Source organism: Gossypium hirsutum, chromosome A08 (genome assembly GCF_007990345.1).
Source record: "Gossypium hirsutum isolate 1008001.06 chromosome A08, Gossypium_hirsutum_v2.1, whole genome shotgun sequence".
Lineage (NCBI taxonomy): Eukaryota > Viridiplantae > Streptophyta > Magnoliopsida > Malvales > Malvaceae > Gossypium > Gossypium hirsutum.
Genome location: NC_053431.1, coordinates 122539931 through 122565684, shown reverse-complemented (window position 1 = coordinate 122565684; position 25754 = coordinate 122539931). Strand labels below are relative to the sequence as shown.

The following is a 25754-nucleotide window of genomic DNA, read 5'->3' as shown; positions in this document are numbered from 1 at the left end:
ATTACTTAGTGTTTTTAATTTGAAGTAGTAAAATTTCATTTTGCAATTCCTAAAAAGAGAAATTATAATTTGATTTTTTATTCCGGCCCTATCTGAATTCTTGTTCACCTACCACCTCAATACTTACGTTCTATAAGCAACTGTATCTGTTAAGCCAATGGATAAGTTGTATTCTAAAGTGTCTGAAATTTTTTTTTAGTTAAAATGAAGACTTCTAGTAATATAGTTTATGCGAGGACCAGAATGTAGGTTGAAGGACTTCCTCAATCAGAAGTTTTACTTTTTAAAAATAAAATTTGTTATTGCAAACACTACTAATCGAAGGATTCCCGTAAAATGATATTATTTAAATTATTCTAGTCTTGTCGGGTTGCCTATCACCAAAAGATACACATTTGAATGTATTAATGGATACAAGCAAAGGCATCTATGTTTAATTCTTTGAGTTACCACTTAAATTTATCTAACTCCATACAGTTAACCTACCTTCACCAGTGCCTAAGAAAACTCAAAACTAGTGCTTACTAATCTTCCTCACCATTCTCAGCTGACTCAAATGCATAATAGAGAGTCTTAGAAGCGGGCTATTGCATGTGTTAACCTTTGAAGATCCTTGTAATTAAAATCACCGCATTCATGCAGTGTTGTTATTTGAAGGGTTCCTTGAAAATGTAATACGCGCATGCTATGCGCGGTTTCCATTGCAAATGCCAAAGATGGTTCACATGTCTATTGCATGCACGTGTAATGTACACTCGTTAATATATGTGCTTGATCTAAGGTCACATGTCTCATTGCATGCACGTGTATGTTACACTCGTATATATGTGTCTGATCTAAAACTTACAAATTCAAGTAACTCTTCCATTGTTCATGTGTGTATTACACGCGCATAACGATATATCTTGTTTGGTAAGAGCAACTCATCAGCTATTACTGGAAGTTTATTTAGCTATTAAATAGGGAATCTGTGGAAACATAGAAAGCTGTAAAAGGTAAAAACCAAGGTAGGAAGGACTTATTATTTTAAGGGGAACAACAAGGAGTCATTGGGAAGTAGTCTTGCATAAGCAGTGACATATTAACCATGGATGTAAGTTCAGCCACAACATACATTAAGTTTAAGCGCATCTTTAAGGAAATCATACTTTCTAACAATGAGTTTCGGTGGTGACATTTGAGGCAGATGTAAATGCTTGTCTGAAAATTCAGATCCCTAATCTCAAGTGGGGTTCTAAGGTTGAGCAGAACTACTCAAACGTGATGGTTCTTTATTCGGTATGTAGGGTGATTAATGCTGTTCCTTTATGTTTAGTTGGGATTTTGTTCAATTAGAAAACTTCTTTTGCAGTATCACCCTGTATTTGGCTTCAATCGTTTCTTAAGGTTTGAGAAAAACTGAGCTGTGGTATGTGTTCTCCATGTTCTGTTTCCATAAGACTCTTTACATGTTCTTTGAATGGATTATTATTTACAAGACAAATTTATTGCTGATTTCTAAAAAGAACTTTGATAATAATGGTAGGAATGGTGGGCGGAGGAGATGATTAAGTGGTAGATTTGCTTGTGAAAGGTAGTTTTGTATTCCAGGGCTCGCTCTGGTGTTAAAGTACAGATGTGACAGTCTACATGTTTTTAGCAGGTCTGAAAGGACAAAAGGTGACAATTATGAACCTAATCGCATGATCCTCAGCGCGGTTCTTGATGTGGCGCCTCTCAATTGTGTGCCATCATGGTCCAACTAATGCAGATGATATGTTTCTTCACCACCAAAGAATATGAGGCTGTGGAAGCATCGGTCAGCTATGATATTGCCTTCACAATCAACCAGGAAGAGTTGGAAATATCATGCGCTACCAAAAATGGAGTTGCATCACTGGTGCGCAGCCACTGGATCAGTTGACCAGTTATCGGAAAAGTGGACATGGTGAATGCAGGATCATACTATTTCCGTGTCGCCCTTCTGGGTCTCAATGGAAAAGTAATTCTTGATTTAGATGATCATCCCATATGCTAACTCACTTGAAATATGACCAAGAACGTTCATTTTCTTATTTGATCAGAAAGATGTCATCTCTTTGATTAAGAGAGGGTCGAATTCTCTGTTAGAAAAGCTTGAATCATCATCTGCATCTTTCTGTCTATCCGTTATTCTATTTTGCTGGGATGAAGGTTGAGATATCCGAGTTATGAGTGCAGGAGATTTCAATGTGACATAGAACCTGATGGAAAAGTCGTAATAAAGGGGGTGTCAACTACTGGGGAGAAGATAGTGTGCAAGAACTTCAAATCTTCCATATGCTGACACAAATCTTTGCCCACCGGGACCGTTCACCGTCTCGTTTCAGCTTCCTGGTCCAGTGAATAACCAAGAAGCTAAGTTATTGGCTAACGGAATGCTGAAGCGGTTGTGAAGAAGATGTAATTCTGAAGTGTTAGAAAGCCAGAGACTGCCGCTTACTTTACATTTCTTCCATGCATCCAACTCAGTAAGTAGTATGTTATAGGCTTTAAGCATCTCTAAAACCGCTGTTTAAACTTTAATCTCTTCCTTTAGAGCCAGACCGGTTTTCCTTTCTATGTTTTCTCCTTTAAAAAATAATAATTAAATTATGGTATCAATCATTTATTGGAGAGCTTATTAGATAGTATATATTTAATAGTCATTTTTTTGTCATAAGTTATATTTTAGTCACTTATATTAAAATGTTACGTTTAAGTCATTTATATTATCATGTTGTAATATTTTAATCACTGAGCGTTAATTGCCGTTAACAATGTAATGGTAAGCTAACATGTACATGTTTAATCATTATTTCAAATGAAAATTTTAGGTTAAATTTTAGCTCCAAATGAAAAATATGGAAGTAATTGTATAATTTAACGTAAAATTTTTATTTGAAATGATAATTTAATGGGTCATATCAACTTATGGTTATATCTTTAATAATAATAACGGTTCAGACATAAGTAACAAAAATATAATATTTTAAACATAAATAAATATAAAATGGGATTGTGCTGGGCCCAAAAAATTATAGCCTAACCTGAATAAAAGACAAACCTAAAATTTTATCTAAGTTTATGTTTGGCTTAATTCATGATTTAATCCTTGAATTTTTTTCACTTTATATCTCCTTTTGTTTTAATTTGGTGCTTAAAGTATCAATTTTTTTTTTTGCGCATGTTTGACTGATTACATAGTATTCTAGAATATGTCGCATGTTTTGACTGCTCATACGTAGCATTCTTAGAATATGTCAATTATTTTTTTAGTATTATATATATTATATTGATTCAAAATGTAAAAAAATAATTTTAAAATAATTTTATATAAAATTTTAAAATAAGTAATTATAAATTTTAAAAAGTTGAAATAATATATAAAAAACTGAAAAATGTTATAAAAATGAAACAAATCCATAATATTGTGTGAAAATGTAATTTAAACAATACTAAACTTGGAATTTAACCTTTTTTTTTTTTCTTCTTTCCGCCATATATCCCAGCACTTTGATCTGCAAATGGAAAAAACGAAAGTGAAATATTAACAGTTATCCTCCATTACAATTCGATATTCTAAACTGGATGATATGTTTAACGAAAACATACTTGCAATTGTGTGCTATATCATTGATCCAACTAATCCAAACGATATGTTCTCTTCACCAACCGAACAGAATACTGAGGCTGTTGAAGCAATCAGTCCAGCTATGACATTTCCGACTCTTCAATGGTTTCTCCAATGAGGTAAAAATACCAGATGATCATATATCTGTTTTATTATATTCTACTACATGTTATTTGTATATCTAATTTATGTCTTACTCCACACTGGATTAGCTGAAAAGTTACAACTTTTTTTTTCCCTTTTTGAATTGTATTTATAGATTTTGCCATCTTCTTTCTGGTTTTGGATTGGTCATGGTCAGGATTATGTATATGATGGATCGTTGAGTTTATGTGCTCATCTTAGATTGAATTTGTTTTGGTTATTAATCTTTTTGGTAAAAAGTAAAGTTTCATGTTTAAGTTGTTTTATCCTTCTATTTAATTATGTTATTCGTTGCAAAAAGCAAGGAATTTTACCTTAGGATTGCTTTACATACAATATTTCCTAATGATGTTCATAAAAAATCTAATGATAATAAAATAGATCTAAAAGAAGTGTTTGGAGTTGAATTAACATTTGGCTATTTCATCTTTGGCTGCTTTTGGGTTTGGATTTCATTGCCAAGAACCCTTTATTCTAGGGTTTTTCTAGGGTTATAAGCTAACTTTTTCCAATTGGAATTTCGATAACTTCTATTTAGAGCTTTTCTTTGGAAATGGATATTCTCCTGTTTAGAAAAGTTAGGGTAATTTCAATGTTATGACTGGGTGTAAGTTGAATATGATTATGTGTCGGCACAGATATGTTCAATTCTTTTGAAGGTTTTCCATATATTTGGAGGGTCTGTACCTTGGTTTGGGTATTTATTGCACACAGGTACTTCAAGAAAAATGAAGAGGCGGAGCAGCATAAATGGTTCTTCACTTGTCCCTGTTAAATGGAAACCGGCACTTTCTCATTGATTCTCGAAAAGATGACACTTCCCTTCCAACACTCACTCAGCCATGAAGTCAGTATTTGCAACATCAAGAACTCCAAACAGCGAAGACAACTTAAAGAACCAAGTATGTTAGTATGTTGAATGCTATATATGCATTTGGATTGCGTCTGTTAAAGCATATGATAGAGCTTTGGATTCCTTAAAGAGTTAATTGAAGATCTATAACCAATAAAGTAGGCAATACTACACTTTTGAATCACAGTTATAATCAATAAACTCTGTATAATTATGTGGTAGATTTGATTTATTGAATAAAACCTGAAAGTAAATGAAAAATGAAAAGATTGCATAGAAGAATTTGCCCAGAAGTATATTTATCTCTATAAAGCATAAGCAATGTAGGGCAAATCCAAAGAAGGGCATGTAGTCCTAAAAGTATATCCAATATATCCAAAACTAAGGGAAAAAAACTAATATTGCTGCATGACATGAACTAGGATAAATACAGGAGTGAAGGAGGGAGAGGGGCAGGGCAGGGCCTCAACCTCCTTTCCCCTTGAGATTGCTTTTATTGTTTTTTCCTTTTCATAATTCTTGGCCCTCTATATGAAATTCTTGGCTTCACCTATCCAAATCTAATACAAGTATGTAGAACTTCTTGTAAGCAACTCTATCCATTATGCTAATATGGATCTAATGCATCCATGAAGTGTCTGAATTTGTTTTAGTAAAAATGAAGAGACTTCATGTAATATAGTTTGTGTGAGATCTGAAAGGTAGGTTGAAGGACTTTCTAAATAAGAAGTTTTACTTTTTAAAATAAAATTTGATATTGCAAATCATTACTTAATCTGAAGGATTCCTGCAAAATAATATTTCTCTTAAATTATACAAGGTTTTGTCCGGGTTTGCCTCTCTTTCTGAAATAGGTAGAGACACCTATGAAGTAAGATGTATGTACGTGGATTACAATGCATAAATGCATCTATGGTTAACTTGTCTTTGAATAACATCAATAAATTGATATATTTAAGTCCAATACAATCTAACCTTAATCACTCTTCACCATGTTGTCTAAAAGAAAACTTCATATGCTAGTGCTTTGTATATTACTTATCTTTCCTTCACCATTCTCCCAACTAAACATCTAATGCATAATAGAGAGTGTCTTAGAATGATGGATGTGAATCATTGATTGTGTGGTTGAAGAGCTCTTTTATTTATGGTAGCATAAGTAAGCTTCTATTAGGAAAGCTATGCTATGCCTGTGTTAACTATTTGAAGAGTTCCTTGAAAATTATAAATTGCGTGCATGCTGTGCACTTGTTGTCCATTTGAAGAGCCAATTGAAAATTAGGGAATCACATGCATGTTATGCACGTGTTATCCATTTGCGAAAGCCAAATATGGCTGCACTTTGTGTGAATGTGTAATGTTACACTAGTTAGTAGATGCGTCCTGATCGAAAACTTACAAATTCAACTAACTTCATTCATTCTTTTATGTTTGTGTTACACGCACGTAACGCACATATCTTCCTGGTTTTGATAAGAGCAACTAAACAGCTGTATTACTTGGAAGTTTATATATGCTATTAAATAGGGAATCTGAGAAATTGCTGTAAAGGAAAAAATCCAAGGTAATGAAGGACTATTAATATTTCTAAGGGAATAATAAATGAGTGCATTTGGAAAGTGGTCTTGCTTTAAGGCAGTGACATTATATAAGCCGCGGTTGTAAGGTTCAGCCATAACCTACACTAAGTTAAGAAGCATCCTTTAAGAAACATACTTCCTGCCAATGAATTCTCAGGGTGGAGCAGTGGTGAAGGAGGAAATGATTTTTTGAAAACTTGACAACCCTTGGTCTCAACAATGAGTTTCCAAGGTTTGCGAAAAACTACTTCAAATGTGTTTTTTCTTTTGTTTCGGTATGTTATGGGTGATTTGATGCATGCTTTCTTTATATGTCTAGTTTGAGATTTTTTCTTTAACCCTGTCGCTGGCTTCAATATTTGTTTCAGTGTTGTTTGAGAAATTGATTCTTGTGAGTGAGGATTTCCTGTCTGTCTTAAATAACTGATATCTATGGTGTGTTTTCTCCATGTTCTATTCCATAAGATTCCCTATATGTTCTTTCAAATGGATTATTAAACAAGACAAGTTCTATTTCTATTTTCTTCAAAAACAAACATGACAGTCTATATGTCTTCTGGCAGGTCTGGAAGGACAACAGGTGAAACTTATGTGCCTGATCACATGGGTCCAACTAATCCAGGTGATATGCCAACTAATCCTGGTGATATGCTTTCTTCACCAACCGAAGAGAATGCAGAGGCTGTGGAAAAAAACAGTCCAGCTATGATATTTTTGCCTTCACAATCAACCAGGGAAGTGTTGAATGAAATGATAGATGCTACCAACAATGGAGTTGCACTAACTGGTGCTGCAGCCACTGGATCAATGGACCACTTATTGGAAAAGTGGAAATTGGTGAATTGAAGGATTCATACTATTTCCGTGTTTCCCTTCCTGGGGTATCCATGGATAAAAGTAAGTTCCTATAGTGTTTAAGATCAATCACTCTCCTCATGATTGCTAAACCTCATCTCTTTGATTAAGAGAGGGAAGGGCTATGGCAAATGGTTCATGCCATTAAATCTCTATTCCAGGATTTATGATTGAAGCTAATCTAGTTGTGATATTCATTTAAATTGAATTCTCTGTTAGAAAAAGTTTGAATCATCATATTCACGATTCTATCTATTTTTTTATCTCTATTTTGGTGGGATGAAAATGAGAATCTGAGTTTACGAGTGCAGGAGAATTCAATTGTGTGATTAGAGCAGATGGTAAGGTTACAATACAGGGTATACTGACTACGGGGAACAGATAGTATCCAACGAATCTGGAGTCTTTCGTATGCTGACACAAAATCTAGGCCCACCGGGACCCTTCACCGTCTCATTCCAGCTACCTGGTCCGGTCAATAACCAAGAAGTGAAGAGTCATTTGGCTTGCGGATTTCTTGAAGCCATTGTGAAGAAGATGTAATTGGGAAATGTTAGAAAACCAGTGACTGCCCTTTATTTACTTTTCATTTCTTTCCTTGCATCCAACTCAGTAGTAATCATAAGATGAACTTGGTGTTTAAACTTTTATCTTCTCCTTTTCCATGTTATTTCCCCCTTTTTTTCACTCTCTTTGTTAAATAAACTGATATTTGATTTAGTGATCTGAACCATAACAAATAACAATATTTGATTCAGGTTCAAATTTAAACAATAATACTAAAATTTAATATGGGTTATGCAATAAATAATAAAGAGAGTAAAAACAAAGAGAAATAATAAAGGGAAAAAAATTCTTAGTGAATAATAAAAAATTTTTACTTTTAAAAGATGAGCTTTTTGTTTATATATGTCTCGTATTCAAATATGAATCAAATACAAATAAAAGTATATAAAAAAAATTTAGGCAAAAATTGAAAACATATCGTGACAATAGATAAATCAATTTGATGTGAAACGTTATAAAAAAAAGAAGAAGCATTATCTCTTTTTTCAAATGTCATTTGTTGATTCTATTTGAGAAAAGATTGAACTTGATACCTCCATGAACATAGATCTTTAAATAACTTTGATACTATTATTGAATAAGAAAATTTTCAAGTATCCAAAAATCAAACTATTATATTGTATTTATTGCCAAATCTAAATTTGTCTCTACGAATATCACTTATAACTTACAATTGTTTTTTGGAATAACTTTGCCCAAGTCAATGGCCCTAATAAAAAAAAAGGAGCTCGTCAAGCTCATAATTGAAAAACCACTTAATTTAAATGGATTCTTTTGTGAGACGATGTAAATCGCTATACTTATAAAGTTTAGGTTATTTCTTTAATCAATAGTAGTCTCACGCATGTATAACACATGGATGAGTGAAAAGTCACATCACTCTCATATGATAAGCCATTAACAAGACAACAAATCATCCAATCACATCCAAATTTACATATTAAAGATTCATCATGACTTAACTAATTGCTTTCTCCAAGAGGATACTTATCTTAAAAGAAACCCTTCACAGCATATAAGCCTTTTTTTTTTCATTCATCGTATTCTCCTAAGACATCATTTTCATATCTAAACTCTGCTAGATTAAGTACCAGAAGAACCTTCTAATCATTTTCTTTTAACTCTTGGAACTATCCTCCAAAACTCTCGACATAATCATGTGAACCACAATTAACCACCGTCATCATCTCTCTTATTGTGTATCAACATGGCTGTAAAATACAAAGTCTATTCAGGTATATTTGTAGAGAGATTAAAGCTGGGGGACATAGTAATCTTGTAAAACCAAGAGATTTGAAGGAATATACTATTAGATACTCCTATTTGTCATTTATAGAGACGCATTAATGCTGGCTGCTTCCATGACTTAGGCCCAATACAACCCTTGGACTTTACTCACCCCAACTAAGTCGATGGCTTAGACAGAGGCTGAGCCTCGTTAGAACCAGAGGGCCTCGACCCAAGTTCTCTAATATTTAAATACTAATTAATTAATTAATATTTGAAAACATTATGAAAATTATTTAAAAAATTTAAAAGTTATTTAAAAATAATATTATTTAATCTTTTTAAAAATAAATTAATTGCTAACGTAACATACACATGTATGTAGCATCAGCAATGTTAACATACGTGAATTTTTTCATTCATTTTAAGGTAATTTGACAAATAATGTAAGTTCAAGAGATAAAAGAGACGAAAATTTAATGGAGGGCTAAAATAATATTTTTATAAAGTTAAAAAGCCAAATAAATTATTATGCTTAAAATATATTAATATCCTGCTTAAGTCCGTACGCAAGAGCAATACAACAAACCAACACTTTTTATTTCGTAGTTTGATTTTTAGAATTTTTAAAATCTCCAACCCTAATGAATATGGGTAAAAAAAAATGGAAGCAATCATTGGATCGAATGTTTAATTATGATTCTTGGTTTCGGCACAATTGTTAAAAGTAATAATCTTGGGTTCTAAATATCGAGATTAAAAATTTATCATATAGGTTTTTAAGTGTCACCATGTGCCACCGTTACGCATGAATTTAGCTTATAGGTTATTGCTGCTGTATTATCTGCTTGTAAATTTGGGAAAAAGAAAAAATTGTGATTAGAGTTTTATATCAATTAAAATTTGAAAATCAAGCAAATGAATATTCACTTCAATTAAGCCCAAAGAAGATTTAACGGGCTGATTCAATGGCCAAGACTTTTTGGTTCGCAAAATGAGTGGGTTTATGACCCGGATATATAGACCGATTCAAAATGATTGGTTGACAGTTAGCTAAATATAAGGGAAAAAAAAGGCAGAAATTTGATTTTCTCTGTGTGCAAAAATGAGTTGTTGCTGCGATGAAAACGATGACGAATCAACCCTCACCAGCCCCCTGAATTCCTTCTCCTCCAATCCCATCCTTATCGATTCAACTGCCACCATCTCCCCGATGAACTCCCATTTCGCAGCTCTCACGTGTCGGGACACTCTCCGGCTCATTTTCGAGAAGCTTTCTCTCGCGGATTTGGCACGTGCCAGCTGCGTATGCAAGACCTGGAACGCCGTCGCTTCCGATGACAATATGGTTGTGGAGACATTCAAGGCTCCTTGGAAGCTTCTCGATGTGATGGGGAAGCCCAGTTCGAGAAGTTTCTGGAGAGATAATGGGATTGGGAAGTTCGCTATTTCCCATCGGATTTTGAGAGGGGAGACTGTTGCTAGTCTTGCCGTTAAGTACTCTTCTCAGGTAAACCAAAATATGGGTATTTTTTATTTGACGAGAAAATTAAGGGATTTGCTTGGGATTTTTTCTTTCTTTCTTTTTTTTTTTTTGCTGAATTTGTACTAAAGGGTAAAACTTGAATCAGGTAAAAAATGGGGAATTTATGAATCTTTTTTGGTCAATCTTTTGTTTTCTGAATAGTAAGATTGTCTTCTATTTAAATTGAATTGATAATACTAAAAGGTAAGAGTTGAATTGCATTTTACTGACATGAACAGTATATTATAATTAACTTGTTTGAATGTCAATGTTTTTCATGTATACATTTGCAACTTGTGTGTTATGCTGCTAATGGGAATTTAAGACTTGGATGGAGATGAAGATTAGGAAGGCGTAAGCCTTAAGGCAAAAGGGATAGGAAAAGACAGGGTTTGATTTGTGTTATTTTTGGTTGAGGACTTGAGAGTTTTTGGTCTTGGTTACAAAGATAGCTCAAATAACTTTATCACTGATTAGTATTTGGTGTTTTGGTGAAATGAGAGATGCAACAGCCATTTCATGGAATTAATCTGTAGGAATTCCAATTCCCTTTTCTGTTGCAAACCTTTTTATTGATTTTTTTAGTACTCTTAACATTTTGACTTTGAATGCTTCAAAGCAGCAATATGATAATGTGCACATCTATCCTTTCTCCTTCACAAGAAAACCAGTTCCATCGACACAATATGGATAACCAGATTATGTAATCTTTGCTTTCACCAGTAGTCTTTTCCTCTTCATCTTAAGATTTTTTTTCACAATTGGATTAGCCCTATTGTTGTCTTGCCTTTAACCTGCATCTTGTACAATCAAGTGATCAGTCTATGTCAGCAACAAGAATGATAGATTTACCTTCTGTATTAATTAAAAGTGTCCCCCAGCTCTTATGTTGTTTTTTTGTTGTTGTCAACTCAAGATCATAGATGTCATAGCCTAAAAGATTAGCCATGGAAGCTATCATGGTGGATTTGCCACCTGGAGGACCATAAAGTAATATCCCTGCTTCCAAGCCTTGCCAAAAATGATAAGATCTTTGGTTATTGCCTCCCTCCTCTGGGATCCAGAGCTTAAGTGTCAAAGGTAGAAGGATGCTGAAAAGTAACATAGTCCCAGAAATCATCTGATGGTTGTTCATATAAAGCTTTTAAGATCACCTTCTTATTTCAAGGGACTTACCCTCCTGCATCATTTGCTTTAATTACTTCATTAGTAATGATTCTAACTTGAGTCCTGCAGCTTCTGCAATAGATTCTGAAAATAGGCAGCTCTTTCTCACAGCATATCTATTCACGAACCAGATCTGTACTTATGGAATGCAATTTGAACATAAAGCAACAAGAATTAAATGAAAGTCTATTATTTCACTTACTGTGTGTCTAGAATGCAATAATATAATTTATTATATTCTACTAATAATCACAAGAATAGCATTCTCCTATATTCAGTTCAAATGTCGGTAGAAGATTTATTACTTTCTGATCCCTTTTAAATATTTGATTCTTTCTGTTTAACCTTTGATGCGTGCATAGATAAAACTAACAGCGAAGTGAGAGATGCAACTGTAAATTTTCTGCTTCAAGGGTTAGCATTATGGTTTCTCTACATGGAGTTTTCCTTCAGGGTTTCCAATTCCCCTTTCTGTTGTAAATGTTTCTTTTAGTGTACCAACATTAACTTTGTCTTCAGCTCCATATTAAGTGAATTGCTGTTTTAAATATATAATTTGTTTGTATTTGTAGGTTACGGACATAAAGCGCCTGAATAACATGATGAGTGACCATGGGATTTATTCCAGAGAGAGGCTATTGATCCCTGTAAGCAATCCAGACATTCTTATAAATGGAACATGTTATATAGAGTTGGACACCTACGCAAAGCGTGAAGTGGCAGTGCTGTATCTTGATGGCAAGCCTGAGAGTAAGCCTGGAACATTGTTGAATAGAGTGACCTCCGATCGGGGCAAGAGAAGGGTGATTGACTCCTTAAAGAGAAGCATGCATGTTGATGATGGAACTGCTCAATACTATTTGTCCATTTCAAATGGTGATCCTCGAGCTGCACTCTCTCAATTCTCTTCGGACCTCAGGTGGGAGAGGCAGACAGGGTTGGCCTAGTTGGAAATGCATGTTGAATTGATGGACGGAAAGGGGCCATGAATTTGAAGCCGGTAATAAATTAAAATTCCTTCTTTAGCATTTACTGAAGTTATAAAGATGAAACATAATGTCAAGTGTTAATGTCGTCTTTGTTTGTACTAAGAACAAAGCAAGTACCTGATGTTTCTGTAGTATACGTTTGTCTGTAAATTGATTTCATGTCCAAAGGAAGTGTGTGTTAAGTTGTTAATGTTAAGCCATTGTAAATCTTCATCCAAAGTCCGATCCGTACAAGTTTGACCTATCATTCGCGCGATTGGCCTTCCTGCATAAGTAGCCTTTACTTTTAGTAGCAACATTAATTTAGAATTGCCTTCGTTTAAAACAAGTTATTTTCCTTAATACAGCTAGTTTATAGGCTTCTTATCTGTAAGCAATCAATCGGTTCGGTCTAGAAAAACCAAAAACCGATCAAGCCGACTTCTTTTTTCTTGAACTCAAAGCCGAACTGAAGTTATGCTTAAACTGACCCAACCGACTCGTTTTTTTCCCGGTTGGATGGTTTCAAAAATGACAAAACTGGAATTTCAAACTGATCTTGGGGAAGTGGGAGATGCAGAGAAGTTGTGATGTTGGATTAAAGTCGAAATCGTGGGTTACTTAATTGTGAAATTTGCCAAGAAGCTTGAATGAAAATGGTGGGTATGGTTTGTTTATTCATTATTATTTTTTGATACATTAATCAAAGAACACAAGTGAACAAAGATAAACCCAAAATTATGCATGTACTAATATAGACTTACCTTTCCTTTTTAGACTAATCTGTTATCATTCACATTGGATTAACAATACACAAAATATTGTTAGAGCTTATAATTAGAATAAAAAATTACTTATTCTAATTTTTAAAATAAGTAATAATTGTTTATAAACATATTGTCTAAAAGTTTTAAATTTTTTTTACAGAATTTATAAGAAATTATCTATACAATTTTAAAAAATTTTAAACAATGATAAATACCAATATTGTATGGTATATAGTATATTTTATAATATTTGTTAAAATGAATATTTTTTAAAAAATAAAAAAATTAATATACTATAATTAACCCATGCATAAAAATTAATTTAATAATATAATAAAAAATTAATTTTTTTTTTGTAATTCTAAAATGATAGAAATATATATATGTGTTACAAATTTAGAAATGATCACAAAATCATATAAATGCATACCTTATTTTTTCAAATAAAAGAAAAAAAAATCAAATACAAGTAGCCGTTGGCATATATACGTTGGGGGCAGGCAAAAAGAATTCCGTTACCCAGCCGGCCAGCACTGATGATATCTCGAGACCAAAACTTTTTGACTTTTATTCTCTAAATTGATAAACTCTAAAAGAGATAGCAAATCTTTTTGAGTTTTGGAGGAGGAAAAACAGTAACTGAAACCAACCCAATAGTTGAGATTAACTCTCCTCCATGGGTATTTAATTTAGAGCAACAAAGAAAGGGGGAGAGGAGCGTAGGAGGAGCCAAAACCCAACAAACAACCCACTGGCCACTTCGACCCTCCATTTTTTCTAATTTGGCCGCTGAAGTTTCTTTCCATTCTGGCAATAATGGTTGCTAGAACCCCACCAAAACAAAGGAAATTTGTGGTGGCTCCTCTTAATCCTGTCCTACTCAGAGAAACTGTAAAGAAGGTAAATTTGGGCACTTCATTTTCTAATCAAATCATGAGAAAAATAAAGTGTTTTTTTTTGGACTTATGGGGTTTTTTTTTTAATTATTATTGGGATTTTGAAGGTGGAGAAATGTATGGCAAGATTGCAAGAGTTGCAGTTAACAGTTGCAGGAGGGTCTAACGTTATATCAGGGGTGAGTTTAAGTCCAAGAAGTACTAGGGGTTATATGAGGACTAGTCTCAGATGCAAACAAGAGTCCTTGAGGTAAGATCAAATTTTGGTTTGTCTTCAACTGTGTCAAAAGGTTCAATCTTTTTGTTTTGCATACTAAATTTGGATGTTTTCAATTTGAAGGATTAAGAACTTTACTCCAAGGAAATCACCAGTTGGGAAGTATCCAGCCACTGCAGGAGGTATATCCCTCTTATTTTCTTTATATTTTTAAATTTTGTGGCCTAGTTTCCCTCTTTTGAGCATTGTTCCTTGAATTTATCATTCATTTTGAATTTCCTATATAAATATCCACTACAAGGTAGCTTTTAGAATGCCATATTTGTCTACCTATTGTACTCTCTTGCACTTGAGTGTGGCTTAGATACATATATACCCTAAACCCAATTAGACTAGCTTTCCTTTATAAGCTATTTTTTGATGAAATGATCTTTTTCAAAGTTCAACTTCGTTGAGCAAGCTAAGATGGCAAATAATTGGATTTATCCAACCTTTTTGATGCAGGTGAATGGAGGAGAATGTCATTGCCAGCAATGTTAGTAGGGGAAACAGTGGGTGAAATACTTCAAGCAAATCAATTTGCAAGACAGACCCTAGCAGCTGTTGATAACAAAACCAAGAATACTTCTGAGGATCCTAAAACTCCATTGACTGAACACAGGAAGCAAAGAACACAGCCCGAAAATACCGAGCTCAGAGCCAGAAGAAAGAGGGAGAAACAGAACAAACTGCAACTAATTCGAACTGAATCCGACTCTCCGTCTCTTCAAAGGGCTCGTTCCAGGATCAACTTCAAGGTTTCTCCTCCAAAAATCAGGGAATTTGATAAGGAAAACAGTAAACATATGGCCAATAAGGTGTCATCAAGGAATAGGCCGTGGGCTAAAAAAACTGTTTTATTCCCAAACCCTTTGTTCAGTTCAGCTCCCACTTCACAGCAACAGAAGTTTTTCAAGACAAGGTCCCCAATGATTGCAAGAAATAGACAAACTCCACATAAGTTCTTGATCAAGTCTCCTCCATCAGCTTCCAAGTTTCAAGTCAAGATCAAGAGCCTACCTGTGGTTTCTCTATCTCCCACAAGATCAACGAACACGAGCAAGAAGTCACCAAAAGTGTCAGCTGCTTCCAAGCTACGTAGGTCGTTTTCACCTTCCCGATTAGCCAACAGATTGATGTCTCCGTTGAAGAGCAGGATAAGTTTGCGAGAAAGTGATGCACCCATGAGTGGACTGAAACAGCGTTCAGCTCTAATGTCCGTCCGGTCATCAACTAGCCGAGTTTAAGGTCATGAACTTTCTTCGGTTTACAAGGTCAATAGTTGAGCTTTGATCATCTTTGGCTTTCCACAATGTCTATAGTTGACTTTGCCAATTACATTTGTTCATTGGTTTGATCTCAATGTCCATAGTTGATTTTTCTTACATGGTTGTGAATCTCAATTATTGTTTGATGTAAAAAGGTTGTGAATCTCAATGTCCCTAGTATAGAGTCTGATTCTTTGTTTCATTGGACTGAGAATAAACAAAGCTTGAAGCTATTCTATATCTGTCAATCACAAAATTTCATCATTATTGTTCTATCAGTACAACAAAATATGGATTAGACAAAATGGTGTACGAAACAAAGTTACCAAACTCAAGTACAAGTGGTATATTAGATTTTTTCTAAGTTTTCTAGAGAATCAATCTCTATATCCATGTGTAGGACACGAGTGTTAAACATGGATACTTGAAAGAAAATTGAAGAGTCCAAGGAAGATAGGTATGAAAAAGAAAAGAATATAACCTTCCCAACATTTTGAGGACTAAAAGGAAATTCTAATTAATATAAAGATTGAACTTATTGGGAAATCACTTTTATTCTTTTAGGAATGTGGGATCTTACATCATATAAAATGGTGTATGAAAAAGAAAAGAATATGGCCACCAAAAAAGGTTGCCAACATTTTGAGGACTAAAAGGAAATTATAATTAATCTAAAGATTAGAATTAGGAAATCCCTTTCATTCTTTTGGGAATTTGGGATCTTACATCATATACAAATGGTGTATGAAAAAGAAAAATATATGGCCACCAAGAAAAGTTGCCAACATTTTTAGGGCTAAAAGGAAATTCTATTTAATCTAAAGATAGAATTAGGAAATCACTTTCATTCTATATGTTCTACAATGAACCAAGATTCCTTCAATTTGGTTGGACCATGGCTACAAAAAGACGTTTTGAAAATATCACCTCTATTATTCAAATTTGGAATTAACATATATATTTAATATGAGTATATTCTATTTATTTTAAATTCTTTTTACATATTCGAAAGATCATAACTCATATCTATATTCGTATAGAATATAAATACTTTAGAAAAGAACGAAAATTTTAAGTGATAGAGATCATAATTATCACGATTAGGCTGAAAAAAGATGTTGAAGTTAAATCGATTTTTAATCACCTTAATGGAATCAAACTTGAAAGGAGCTAAAACTTATTAAAATAGTTAAGAAAAGATGATGCAAATGTTGAGATTTGAATGTAAAATATGTTAAAATATCATTTTTTAAAGGTAATTGCATGAACCAATTGAGTTAAAACACAAATTTTTTCGTTGGGTTTTTTTCTGGTCGTGCCATGATATATTCCCTGTTATGCTAAAATACACTGTTCCTGGTGCTTCTAGTCTCTGATGGAAAGGGATGATTCAAAAGCTTGAATAATTGCAACCCAAACTTGGCCCACTAAGAATAAAGTTTTGCAATTTATTTCAAAAACAAATATAAGTATGTTCCTTTTGTGACTCTCCTTGCAAGAAAGGAACAAAGCTGAAAAAAACTACAAAATCAAATCTTCACCGAACAACATACGGAAACATTGATGGCTAAAGGCAAGGCTGGTGAGTCTAATCCTTATACTGGTTTAGGATTAGACGAGTCTGGTAATTGGCTTCCTGGTAGTCCTAGAGTTCTATCTCTTCTATCTTCTGTTCTTGAAAGATCGGTACGAGGGAACGAAAAGTTATTGGCGGGATCGAAAATTAAGGATGTTATTACCATATTCCATGGTTCAAGAGCACCTTCCTTGAACCTTAGACAGTATGTCGAACGCATCTTCAAGTACTGTAAATGCAGCAATTCTTGCTTTGTCGTTGCTCTTATATATATTGACAGATTCCTGCAACGAATTGACGCTTACCTTACTTCACTCAGCGTGCATCGTCTCTTGATTACGAGTGTCATGGTAGCTGCAAAGTTTATGGATGACCAGTAAGTACAGTTCTTACACTTGAAATACAACATGTTTTAGTTCCATGTCTTAAGCTTCTGTTCCAGAGATATAGAAGAGATTAATATGTTTTGTTTGTCCTTTTTGTAACATGGGGTTGTTTGTAATCTTGAAATTCGTATGATTTAACAGCTTAACTCGATTGTTTTGATCTATTGTCGTGGGTGTTTTTTAGTGTGGAATTGTGTTTACCCAATGATTCAGATGGGGTGTGCAGGCATTATAACAATGCGTATTACGCCAAAGTGGGGGGAATTAGCAGAGAAGAAATGAACAGATTGGAGATGAGGTTTTTATTCGATTTGGATTTTCGACTTAATGTCACGACTGAGGTCTTCAACAAGTATTGGCTTATGATCCAACGGGAAGGTGGTCTGGAAACCCGAACTGCTCTGCAAACTCAAGGCTATTGCTTGAAGAAAGATGAAACCGGACGAGGCCGCCGACTCACCGGCGTTCATAGAGGCAGAGCCCTATAATGTTAACTACGGTAACCTTAACAAATCAAAGACCCAAAGTTCAAATCTCTCTCCGTCAGCATGTCTCAATTGCTGCATAGAGATGATTTCGCATATACTAAACCGTTCTATCATCAGAATATTTAATTTACATCCACATCCAATTTATATAACAATGATCCATTTGAAAAGCAATTAGTAATTTCATCTAATTTTTTTTATATAATAAGAATGTGTTTGGAAAGTTATTTAATAAACAGATTTAAATGTAATTATTTATTTGAAAAATATTTTCAAAGCGAAAATTGAATTCAAATCTTCAAAATAACATTATTAAAAATAATAATTAAGAACCTGAACATAAACTATAAAACAAATATAAAAATATTCAAAAAATAATTAAACTTAAATATAATTACATATTTGTTGGCTGATGTAATCACTATAACTAATATATCCCACTAAATCTAAGTATAATACTCATTGCATACTCCAATTTTCAAAGAAAGATTAAAAATTAAAATAATTATTTTCACTCAAATTTAATTATTTTCTAGTATGAACTTAAATGATTAAAGCTTAAAAAATCAAAGATCATTTTTACTAATAGTTGTATTTTAATTTTAAGATATATATTTTATTTTTAAGATATTTATATGTGGTTTTACTAATCCAATTAAAAATTTTACGAAATATACATTTTAACCAATTAAATAATTAACTAAATTCTCACAAAATATTTAGTATAAATTATTTATATTAAATTTAACTCTTTATTAAATGTTAAAAAATAACTTAACAAATTTTCTTGTTAATTTTATTAGCAATTGTACTGTAGAATTCTTTTTCATACGATAATTTGATTTAATATTTTTTATTTTGAGTATTACTCTAGAAATTCTTATAATAATAAATAATTTTTTAGAATTAAAAATTACAAGAGGTTATAGTAAATAATTACAAGTGTACAAACATACTCTAATATCAACCAAATATCTGGATACACCAAAGATCTAAAATTTGTATCTATCACCATCTTAATCAAAACCATTTGAATATTAAATTTCCAAAAGATTAGTATCTGAATCCAGGTGAAACTATTCATCCCAATCCCAATTCATCTAAATTACAGTATTTGAATCCAAAGTAATAGTATGAAAAAGGACACAGGCAAGCAACGATGGTTGAAATGTATAGCAAAATTTTTTTTATTGCACAATCACTCTATTCCATCATTTCTCTTGATATTCTACAGACCAAACATTTCCAACACTACTAAATTGGATGGTAGAATTTTGCAATTCTTTTTCATACAGATTAGGATTCTGAATATAACCCAGAAAAGTCAGCCACCGAAATCAGATTAAAAAAAATAAACATGGCAAAATTGTTTCTAAGAAGATAAGATTACCACAACAGTGTCTAGAAGATAGGAGAATCGTCATCCCTCAACTAGAAGCATTCTTCCTAGCAGCATATACGCGGTAAGCTGCAAATCCAACAATGGCTACAGCAGCTCCAACTGCAGATGGTGAAATACAACATTCAAAACGATAAAACAACAGTTCACTATAGTAAATGATAAACATAAAAGAGCATGCCATTCAAGTTAAAGCAACTTCGTACCATCTCAGATTGTTTAAAGATAATTTTTGCCACGAAAAATTTCAAATACATATATGCTTAAACAAAATCACACTATAACTTGTAAAAACGTTTAAGGTGCAAACACTGTAAGCAAGTGGACAAAAGGAAAGAAATAGTGATTTCCACCACACCAACACGGAGAAAAAAGTAAAATATGTGCACAACAAGAAGTCATCAGAAAATCTACCATGGTCACCAACATTTTCAACAACCCCAAGTTTCAAGTGCAGTTGAGAATAGAACAGTTGTGAGATGCCAGACAATCAGCATACCTGAAACAACCATGAGAGATCGGTTTATGAGCCGATGGTACTGCTTCCGGCTTCTCCCAGCCTCAGTTTCAGGAATGCTCAAGTGAGGATGCTCAGCTGCATTTACTATCCTTCGAAATATGTTATTGAAATCCCTCAATTTTGAGCTGATAGGTATAGGTGCCTCTATCCCCATATCCTGGCTAACCTGAAAAGGAAATTTGAAATACAATACACTTTTCACTTCAGTTCTTTAAGATAAAATTTTAAAGGATGTGTTTTACTATAATCATATCAGAGGCTAGACCAACACTGACATGAATACCATTACCTCTTCGAGGACACAAAAATTAAGCATTTTGACGCTGTTAAGGCATTCTACTTATTCATTTGACTATGCAAGAAAATTAAATTACGAAAAAATAAATAAAGCATGATACCCTGGTAGAATTCTGTATTGCCATTGGAAATGAATCCAGATCATCTTTAGCAGCAACAATGAGGCAAGGCACCTCATAACCAGTGTCTTCACCATGACCAGCAACATCCATGAGCAATTCAGTTGCTCTCTTCCATGAAGACTCATCAGAACTGAGAAGGCCAGATTATAATGAAATAGAACTTACAAAAGAAATACATAACACATGCATATGCACCTACATGAATTTTTAAAAAATTCAACCAAGGAACAAAATATACATGATCATCTTTAGTGGCACAAAAACAGTTCACTCCAAGCACATGAGGGTACAACCATTTTTACAAATATGATCACATAACAGAAAATGATTAACTAAGAATAGCAGATAACTCTAAATTTAAAATCCCACATCAGAAAAATCATGTTTCAATTTACCTGTCATAAACAAATACAGCTATGTCACAAGGAGCCAGTGACTCTTTACTAGACAGCAGTTTTGAAACTCCATCCTCAGGGATTTCCCGCAAGACTAGAGTTTTCTTTATTCCCTAAGAATGGCAAAACAAACAAACACCAAGCCCGAAGTTGAAATATTAACATATGAAAGCAAAAGAAATTATCAACTTAGGTATATCTCAATAACTGCTATTCTAACTAAATGCAAGGAAGTATATGTCAATAAAATGAAAAGGTTTTGATGTGTAAAGTTCCAGAAAGGAATTGCTTTGATACTGCAAGAAGTGTGTAGATTATGACAGTTTTTCATCTCAAAGAAAATACATCTTCAAATATCATTTCACTTGAACCTTATATAAAGTCTTTCTAATACGCCTATGACACCCCATTCATGGTTTAGACTCCATAACACCAAGAAACGCATATACTTGAAAATCCCCAATCCCCCAAAATGACAAAGTAACTCCTTGTGTTTAAAGGGGGGCTTGCTTTAACCAGAAAATTACAAGACAGTGCATAATATAATGGCACTTACCCCAGGTAATTCCACAACATTCACAGCGTATTGCTCATCAGCAGTTGGAGAATATGAATCCAAATAGGGCCTATATTAAAGTAAATAAAGTTAAAAAGATGGGGAAAAGAATTAGATATCAGGAAAAGAATTTTAATGAATACCTGCCAAGAAAAGAATTCATCAATGCAGATTTCCCAGCGTTTGCTGGACCAAAAACAAAGCACTGGAAAACATTTCTTTCTGATTGTTGCTTCTTCCTATCCAGACGCCTTCTCCTAGTGATGCGGATGGCAGAGGAAGAATCGCCAGGATATCCAATGTATATCAAGTTCTCCAAGCTACGAGCTGGGTCTAAGAGTGTCATAAGCGCCCACTACAATATGCACCATAACTCATTATAGTGATCAGATCACATGAATGTGCACTAACTTAGTCAACAATGAGTTAGTTCTAATGAGAATAAATTAAGTGTGAAATTCATATTTTCAAGAGCAGAAAACCAGGAATACCTCTGATAGAAATGCATCAAGTGATAGCCCTCCCAGTGCAGTTTTCTCTGCAGCATCCTTATATGGAGCATCATTCCATGGACTGAAGTTGAAGAATAAAATGTCAAGTATGATTCAAGATAACATCGCTTTGCAACTTATAAAAATAGAGATCTATATGTGCAAATTCATACACAGCTTATTATAACAGTTTTTGAAACGAAAATCCCCTCATTTTCACTTTCGGTATGTGAAGATTTTTACTAGATTTTTAGTCTGTAGCAGTCTGTTATCCTGACTCTTTTGGGACAATAAAATTGCACACTCCAACCTCACCCACTCTCAGTAGGATTGCAATCTAGCAAAAGAAAATTGAAGAAATGTATTTCAAATTGAGAATCATACTTCTCTGGAGCAGTTGAAAAAACATCCTCAACTTCAATGGGCCGGAGATTATTGTCCTGGAAAAAACAATATTACAATTCTTATAATTTCAAAAACTATAAGAACAAGTTAAGAATATTAACATTTTAGACTGGAATAGAAAATAGCAAGAGAAATATAATGTAAATAAATATGAGAAAGACTAAGACATACTAAGTCACTGTCAAACAATTCATAGACTCCCTTCAGGAATTCGATAGCTTCATTTGTCAGCTCCACACTCTACATAAAAGGCAACACAGAAGAGCAAAATTATATGGAGAAGTTCAAATAACGCCATAGGAGAGCATATATGATGAGATATAGAGTCCATTATGCCAATGTAAAACAGAACAAATTCATAATTGGCCTAATTAAAATCAGCCAATTTTGGCTTTGCTCATCTAAAACGACATGTAGGTATTCCATTAGTCACCAAATATAACATTAATAATATTAGTCACATTCAAACGCAATGCTTGTAAAATAAAATTTAAAATAAACCAAAAAAAACTCTGTAGCAGAAGAATAATTACCAATTCTAACTAATGCTCATATGGACAATATTGTAAGCAAACAATAATGATCAGACAATGCTAGTCGAAAATGAAAGCAAAACAGCTTTAAATGCTTATTCAGTGTTCTCATAAAAAAGAGAATGTTTAGTTTAAGTGAAGGTTACCTGATCAGGAGCTCTTTTAAATGAAGAATATGGAATGAGATCATCTGAAAGTTTGATATCGTTGTTATATCCAAATTTCCTCAGGACTGTCCATGTTGTCTCAAGGCGTCCTTTTTCTATGAATAGTGCATGAAGAAATAGAAAACCAGTCAATGTGAGACCGCGTTCATTGACTCCTTCAACCAACTTATCTTGCACAACCCGTTTAACACCAACTATTTCCGAAGGTTGTAACGGAGCATTGAAACATTTGACCTGTTTTGCAACAAAGTATTAGATCCCTGGCTGTTCAAGCACAAGATATCTTATGTTAACATTGACAAAAAGCTTATTTCATGTTTAAATAGATCAGCATTTCAATACATCAAGCAATGAATAGCACAATCCTTCAAGAAACAGTCAACCCATCATTCAACCTCATCCCACCCACTTCAAAAGTAAAAGAAAAAAAGGGAAAGGGAACATCTGAGGAACCTGAAAATTGTTCAATTCTGCGTCACTAAGAGCACCATCCCTGTCATGGTCACAAAGAATAAAAATTCGCTTCAAGGCTCTCACACACCGTGGCTTCAGAGTTTGTGTTTCCTGATCAAATAGCGGGCCTGTTGGATGAAGCACTGCCTTTTGTGCGTAGTAGAAAACTTCAGGGATCTATCAAAATGGAGATACATAAAAAGTTCAATTCCTGATAGTATCAATGCGATCTATAGACATCAATTACTATCATACAATTAACCATAATGATGTCAGTTGTCACATATGTGCAAATAAGAACACAAAGCAGAAAACAGAAATCAATGCTAAAACCACCCTACATTTTATCAGCATATTTACAGCATCTGCCTTTCGTATTAACTCCAAAATGAAAACAAGAGAGGACCTCAACTCATACCTGAATGTGTTTGTATGCTGAACACTCAATACAAGTTTCAATCTCACGAAATTGTTGCATTATTGGTGACATCACCTGTTCCAAGCTCACTTGTTGCTGGTCATCTCTTAAATCCAACTTACAGCCTACAACTATTACAGGCACCTTCGCCTGCTCAATAATAATTAACCTCAATTGCTGCAGAAGTCGATCAATTAAGAAAATAATACTCCACAATCCGCATGATCTACAAGGTCATCTAAGCAAATGTAGTTGCTTATATTCAAGTATGGTGAAATCTTAAGTGAGCCAATTAGCTGCCAAAAGCATATTTAAGTTGCTTAGACACAGGTTTAAATGCTGATAAACTGAAAATGAAAATTAGCTATGATATTTTTATCCATAAGGTCTTTTTGCTCATAACATGTCAACTTTATAGAATTTGAATTGAATCCAACACAGGCACAAGAAATTAAGAGCTGAAAGAGCATGATTAAAAACTTTTTAACAACCTCAACTCCCCTTCACATATTTTCCATCAAAAGAAGAAACTAGAAAATACAAATGCAAATTAACATAGAAACCTCTAATTGGCGAAGTTCTGGAAGCCAGAAAGTACTCAATCTATTAAGAGTCTCAGGCTGATCGCACGCATAAGTAAGCACAACAGCATCAGCTCGCTTCAGCTCCTCTGCTAGTTTACCTCTATCCTCCGGACTAACCAAACAAAGATTCAAGAATTAAGCCCAAAACACGCCAATAAACAAAAAAAAAAGAGTACCTAATCACATTCAATTCCTATATTGCGTTAATCCAACTAAGTCCCAGCTAGAGCTATTAAACGAAGTTTACGGTTATGTCACTATAAATTCTGAAGAAATTGAGTGATAGCAGACTAAGAAATAGAAACTATACTTGGAGGAGGTGTCGATGATGGTGATTGGAACACGGTCGGGGTAGAAATCTTCCGGCAAACGAGTGGGCGGCAACAACCGGGGCACATTCGTTGGGAAAGTTTCGGCAGCAGCTGTTACAATCAAGCTCGACTTTCCAGTGCCTCGATCACCGGCCACCACGATGCGAACCCCGGTCTTCCCTTCCGGATTCGAAGATTTAGCCATTCAAAAAAGAATCAAAAACTACAAAAAGAAAAGGTAAAATAAATCAGCAATCGGATATTTAAGAAAGCCAAGTGGAATAGCTAAGGTGAAGCATCAAAACGCATTCTAAATACAGTAAGATGGACGGAGAAATTTTGATTTTGAGAAACAAGAGATGAAATGGGGTAAGCGAGTAGCATGGAAAGTAAATAACCTGAAGATTGAAAGGAAATAGATGAGAGAGAGGGGTTTTGGTTTTGGTTGCGCGGGTGGAGGCCGCCAAAACCCTAAGAAGGGACGGCGGAGGTGGTGAAGGCTGTGCTTGTGGTGGAGGCGCTCTTTTTGGGAAAGTTCACGAACAAGAAATTTCCCGGACTCAAACGAAGATGTTTGTAAATTTTCTCTTTCTTTTTTTTTTTATTAATTTGTATTTGGTTCGAACTGAGAGCGCCGTTTTTCTGTTGGGACGACCATGGCCATTGATACAAAGATGGCTACTGAACGGCCAAGATTTGATTTAGGTCAGAATTAACCCTTTTTTTATTAATTATATTGGTTAAAATATCTCCAGGTCCTTATAATTTTTGCACATTTAAAAAATTAGTCTCTATATTTTTATTTCAAAGAATTTAATCTCTCTACTTTTGTGATTTAAAAATACAAATTCCTAAATGGAATACAAGAACTAGGCATATTTTAACCTATTATATAAAGAAAATAACTAAATTCCTAAATAGAAGAAAATGGACTAAATTGTAATTACTA

General features: G+C 33.9%; 5 protein-coding genes across 7 annotated transcripts; 4 read left to right on the top strand and 1 right to left on the bottom strand.

The window, feature by feature from the left end:
- The first annotated feature begins 3631 nt into the window (after positions 1-3631).
- LOC107894396 (alpha-crystallin domain-containing protein 22.3) lies at positions 3632-7783 on the top strand. Its single transcript, XM_016819678.2, is given in 5 exon segments — positions 3632-3750; positions 6772-7013; positions 7016-7105; positions 7375-7431; positions 7434-7783. Coding segments are annotated over 5 exon segments (579 nt in total). The 5' UTR covers positions 3632-3733; the 3' UTR covers positions 7607-7783.
- Positions 7784-9906: 2123 nt separating this feature from the next.
- Positions 9907-12728, top strand: LOC107894387 (F-box protein At1g55000). The gene is made up of 2 exons (XM_016819666.2): positions 9907-10367; positions 12122-12728. Exons 1-2 carry the CDS (start codon positions 9963-9965, stop codon positions 12494-12496), a joined length of 780 nt encoding a protein of 259 aa, XP_016675155.1. The 5' UTR covers positions 9907-9962; the 3' UTR covers positions 12497-12728.
- Positions 12729-13770: 1042 nt separating this feature from the next.
- Positions 13771-15937, top strand: LOC107894376 (probable microtubule-binding protein TANGLED). The gene is made up of 4 exons (XM_016819660.2): positions 13771-14184; positions 14288-14430; positions 14521-14579; positions 14902-15937. Exons 1-4 carry the CDS (start codon positions 14101-14103, stop codon positions 15681-15683), a joined length of 1068 nt encoding a protein of 355 aa, XP_016675149.1. The 5' UTR covers positions 13771-14100; the 3' UTR covers positions 15684-15937.
- A 1198-nt stretch (positions 15938-17135) lies between these two features.
- Positions 17136-18328, top strand: LOC107894370 (cyclin-P3-1). 2 transcript variants are annotated; one of them, XM_041075115.1, is made up of 3 exons: positions 17177-17506; positions 17600-17656; positions 17893-18328. In XM_041075115.1, the coding sequence occupies exons 1-3, from the start codon at positions 17268-17270 to the stop codon at positions 18152-18154; spliced, it is 558 nt and encodes a 185-aa protein (XP_040931049.1). In that variant the 5' UTR covers positions 17177-17267; the 3' UTR covers positions 18155-18328. The 2 variants fall into 2 exon arrangements, with proteins under 2 accessions (XP_016675142.2, XP_040931049.1); XM_016819653.2 differs by having other exon boundaries at positions 17136-17656.
- A 986-nt stretch (positions 18329-19314) lies between these two features.
- Positions 19315-25441, bottom strand: LOC107894362 (mitochondrial Rho GTPase 1). Of its 2 annotated transcripts, XM_016819646.2 has the most exons (15): positions 25204-25441; positions 24805-25028; positions 24474-24606; positions 23911-24060; positions 23493-23669; positions 23019-23273; positions 22511-22579; positions 22319-22374; positions 21935-22016; positions 21587-21798; positions 21444-21513; positions 20888-21000; positions 20472-20622; positions 20053-20239; positions 19315-19655 (listed from the first exon to the last, which is right to left on the bottom strand). In XM_016819646.2, exons 2-15 carry the CDS (start codon positions 25008-25010, stop codon positions 19582-19584), a joined length of 1935 nt encoding a protein of 644 aa, XP_016675135.2. In that variant the 5' UTR covers positions 25011-25028; positions 25204-25441; the 3' UTR covers positions 19315-19581. The 2 variants fall into 2 exon arrangements, with proteins under 2 accessions (XP_016675135.2, XP_040931048.1); XM_041075114.1 differs by lacking the exon at positions 25204-25441 and having other exon boundaries at positions 23911-24206; positions 24805-24830.
- Positions 25442-25754: the final 313 nt, after the last annotated feature.

Coding starts and splice junctions, on each gene's coding strand:
- LOC107894387 (XM_016819666.2), top strand. CDS start 9,963: ATGAGTTGTTGCTGCGATGAAAACGATGACGAATCAACCCTCACCAGC. Junction 10,368..12,121: donor CCGTTAAGTACTCTTCTCAG/GTAAACCAAAAT, acceptor TTGTATTTGTAG/GTTACGGACATAAAGCGCCT.
- LOC107894376 (XM_016819660.2), top strand. CDS start 14,101: ATGGTTGCTAGAACCCCACCAAAACAAAGGAAATTTGTGGTGGCTCCT. Junction 14,431..14,520: donor TGCAAACAAGAGTCCTTGAG/GTAAGATCAAAT, acceptor TTCAATTTGAAG/GATTAAGAACTTTACTCCAA. Junction 14,580..14,901: donor GTATCCAGCCACTGCAGGAG/GTATATCCCTCT, acceptor TTTTTGATGCAG/GTGAATGGAGGAGAATGTCA.
- LOC107894362 (XM_016819646.2), bottom strand. CDS start 25,010: ATGGCTAAATCTTCGAATCCGGAAGGGAAGACCGGGGTTCGCATCGTG. Junction 21,514..21,586: donor ATGAATTCTTTTCTTGGCAG/GTATTCATTAAA, acceptor ACTTTAATATAG/GCCCTATTTGGATTCATATT. Junction 20,240..20,471: donor CAATACAGAATTCTACCAGG/GTATCATGCTTT, acceptor TTTCCTTTTCAG/GTTAGCCAGGATATGGGGAT.
- LOC107894370 (XM_016819653.2), top strand. CDS start 17,268: ATGGCTAAAGGCAAGGCTGGTGAGTCTAATCCTTATACTGGTTTAGGA. Junction 17,657..17,892: donor GCAAAGTTTATGGATGACCA/GTAAGTACAGTT, acceptor TGGGGTGTGCAG/GCATTATAACAATGCGTATT.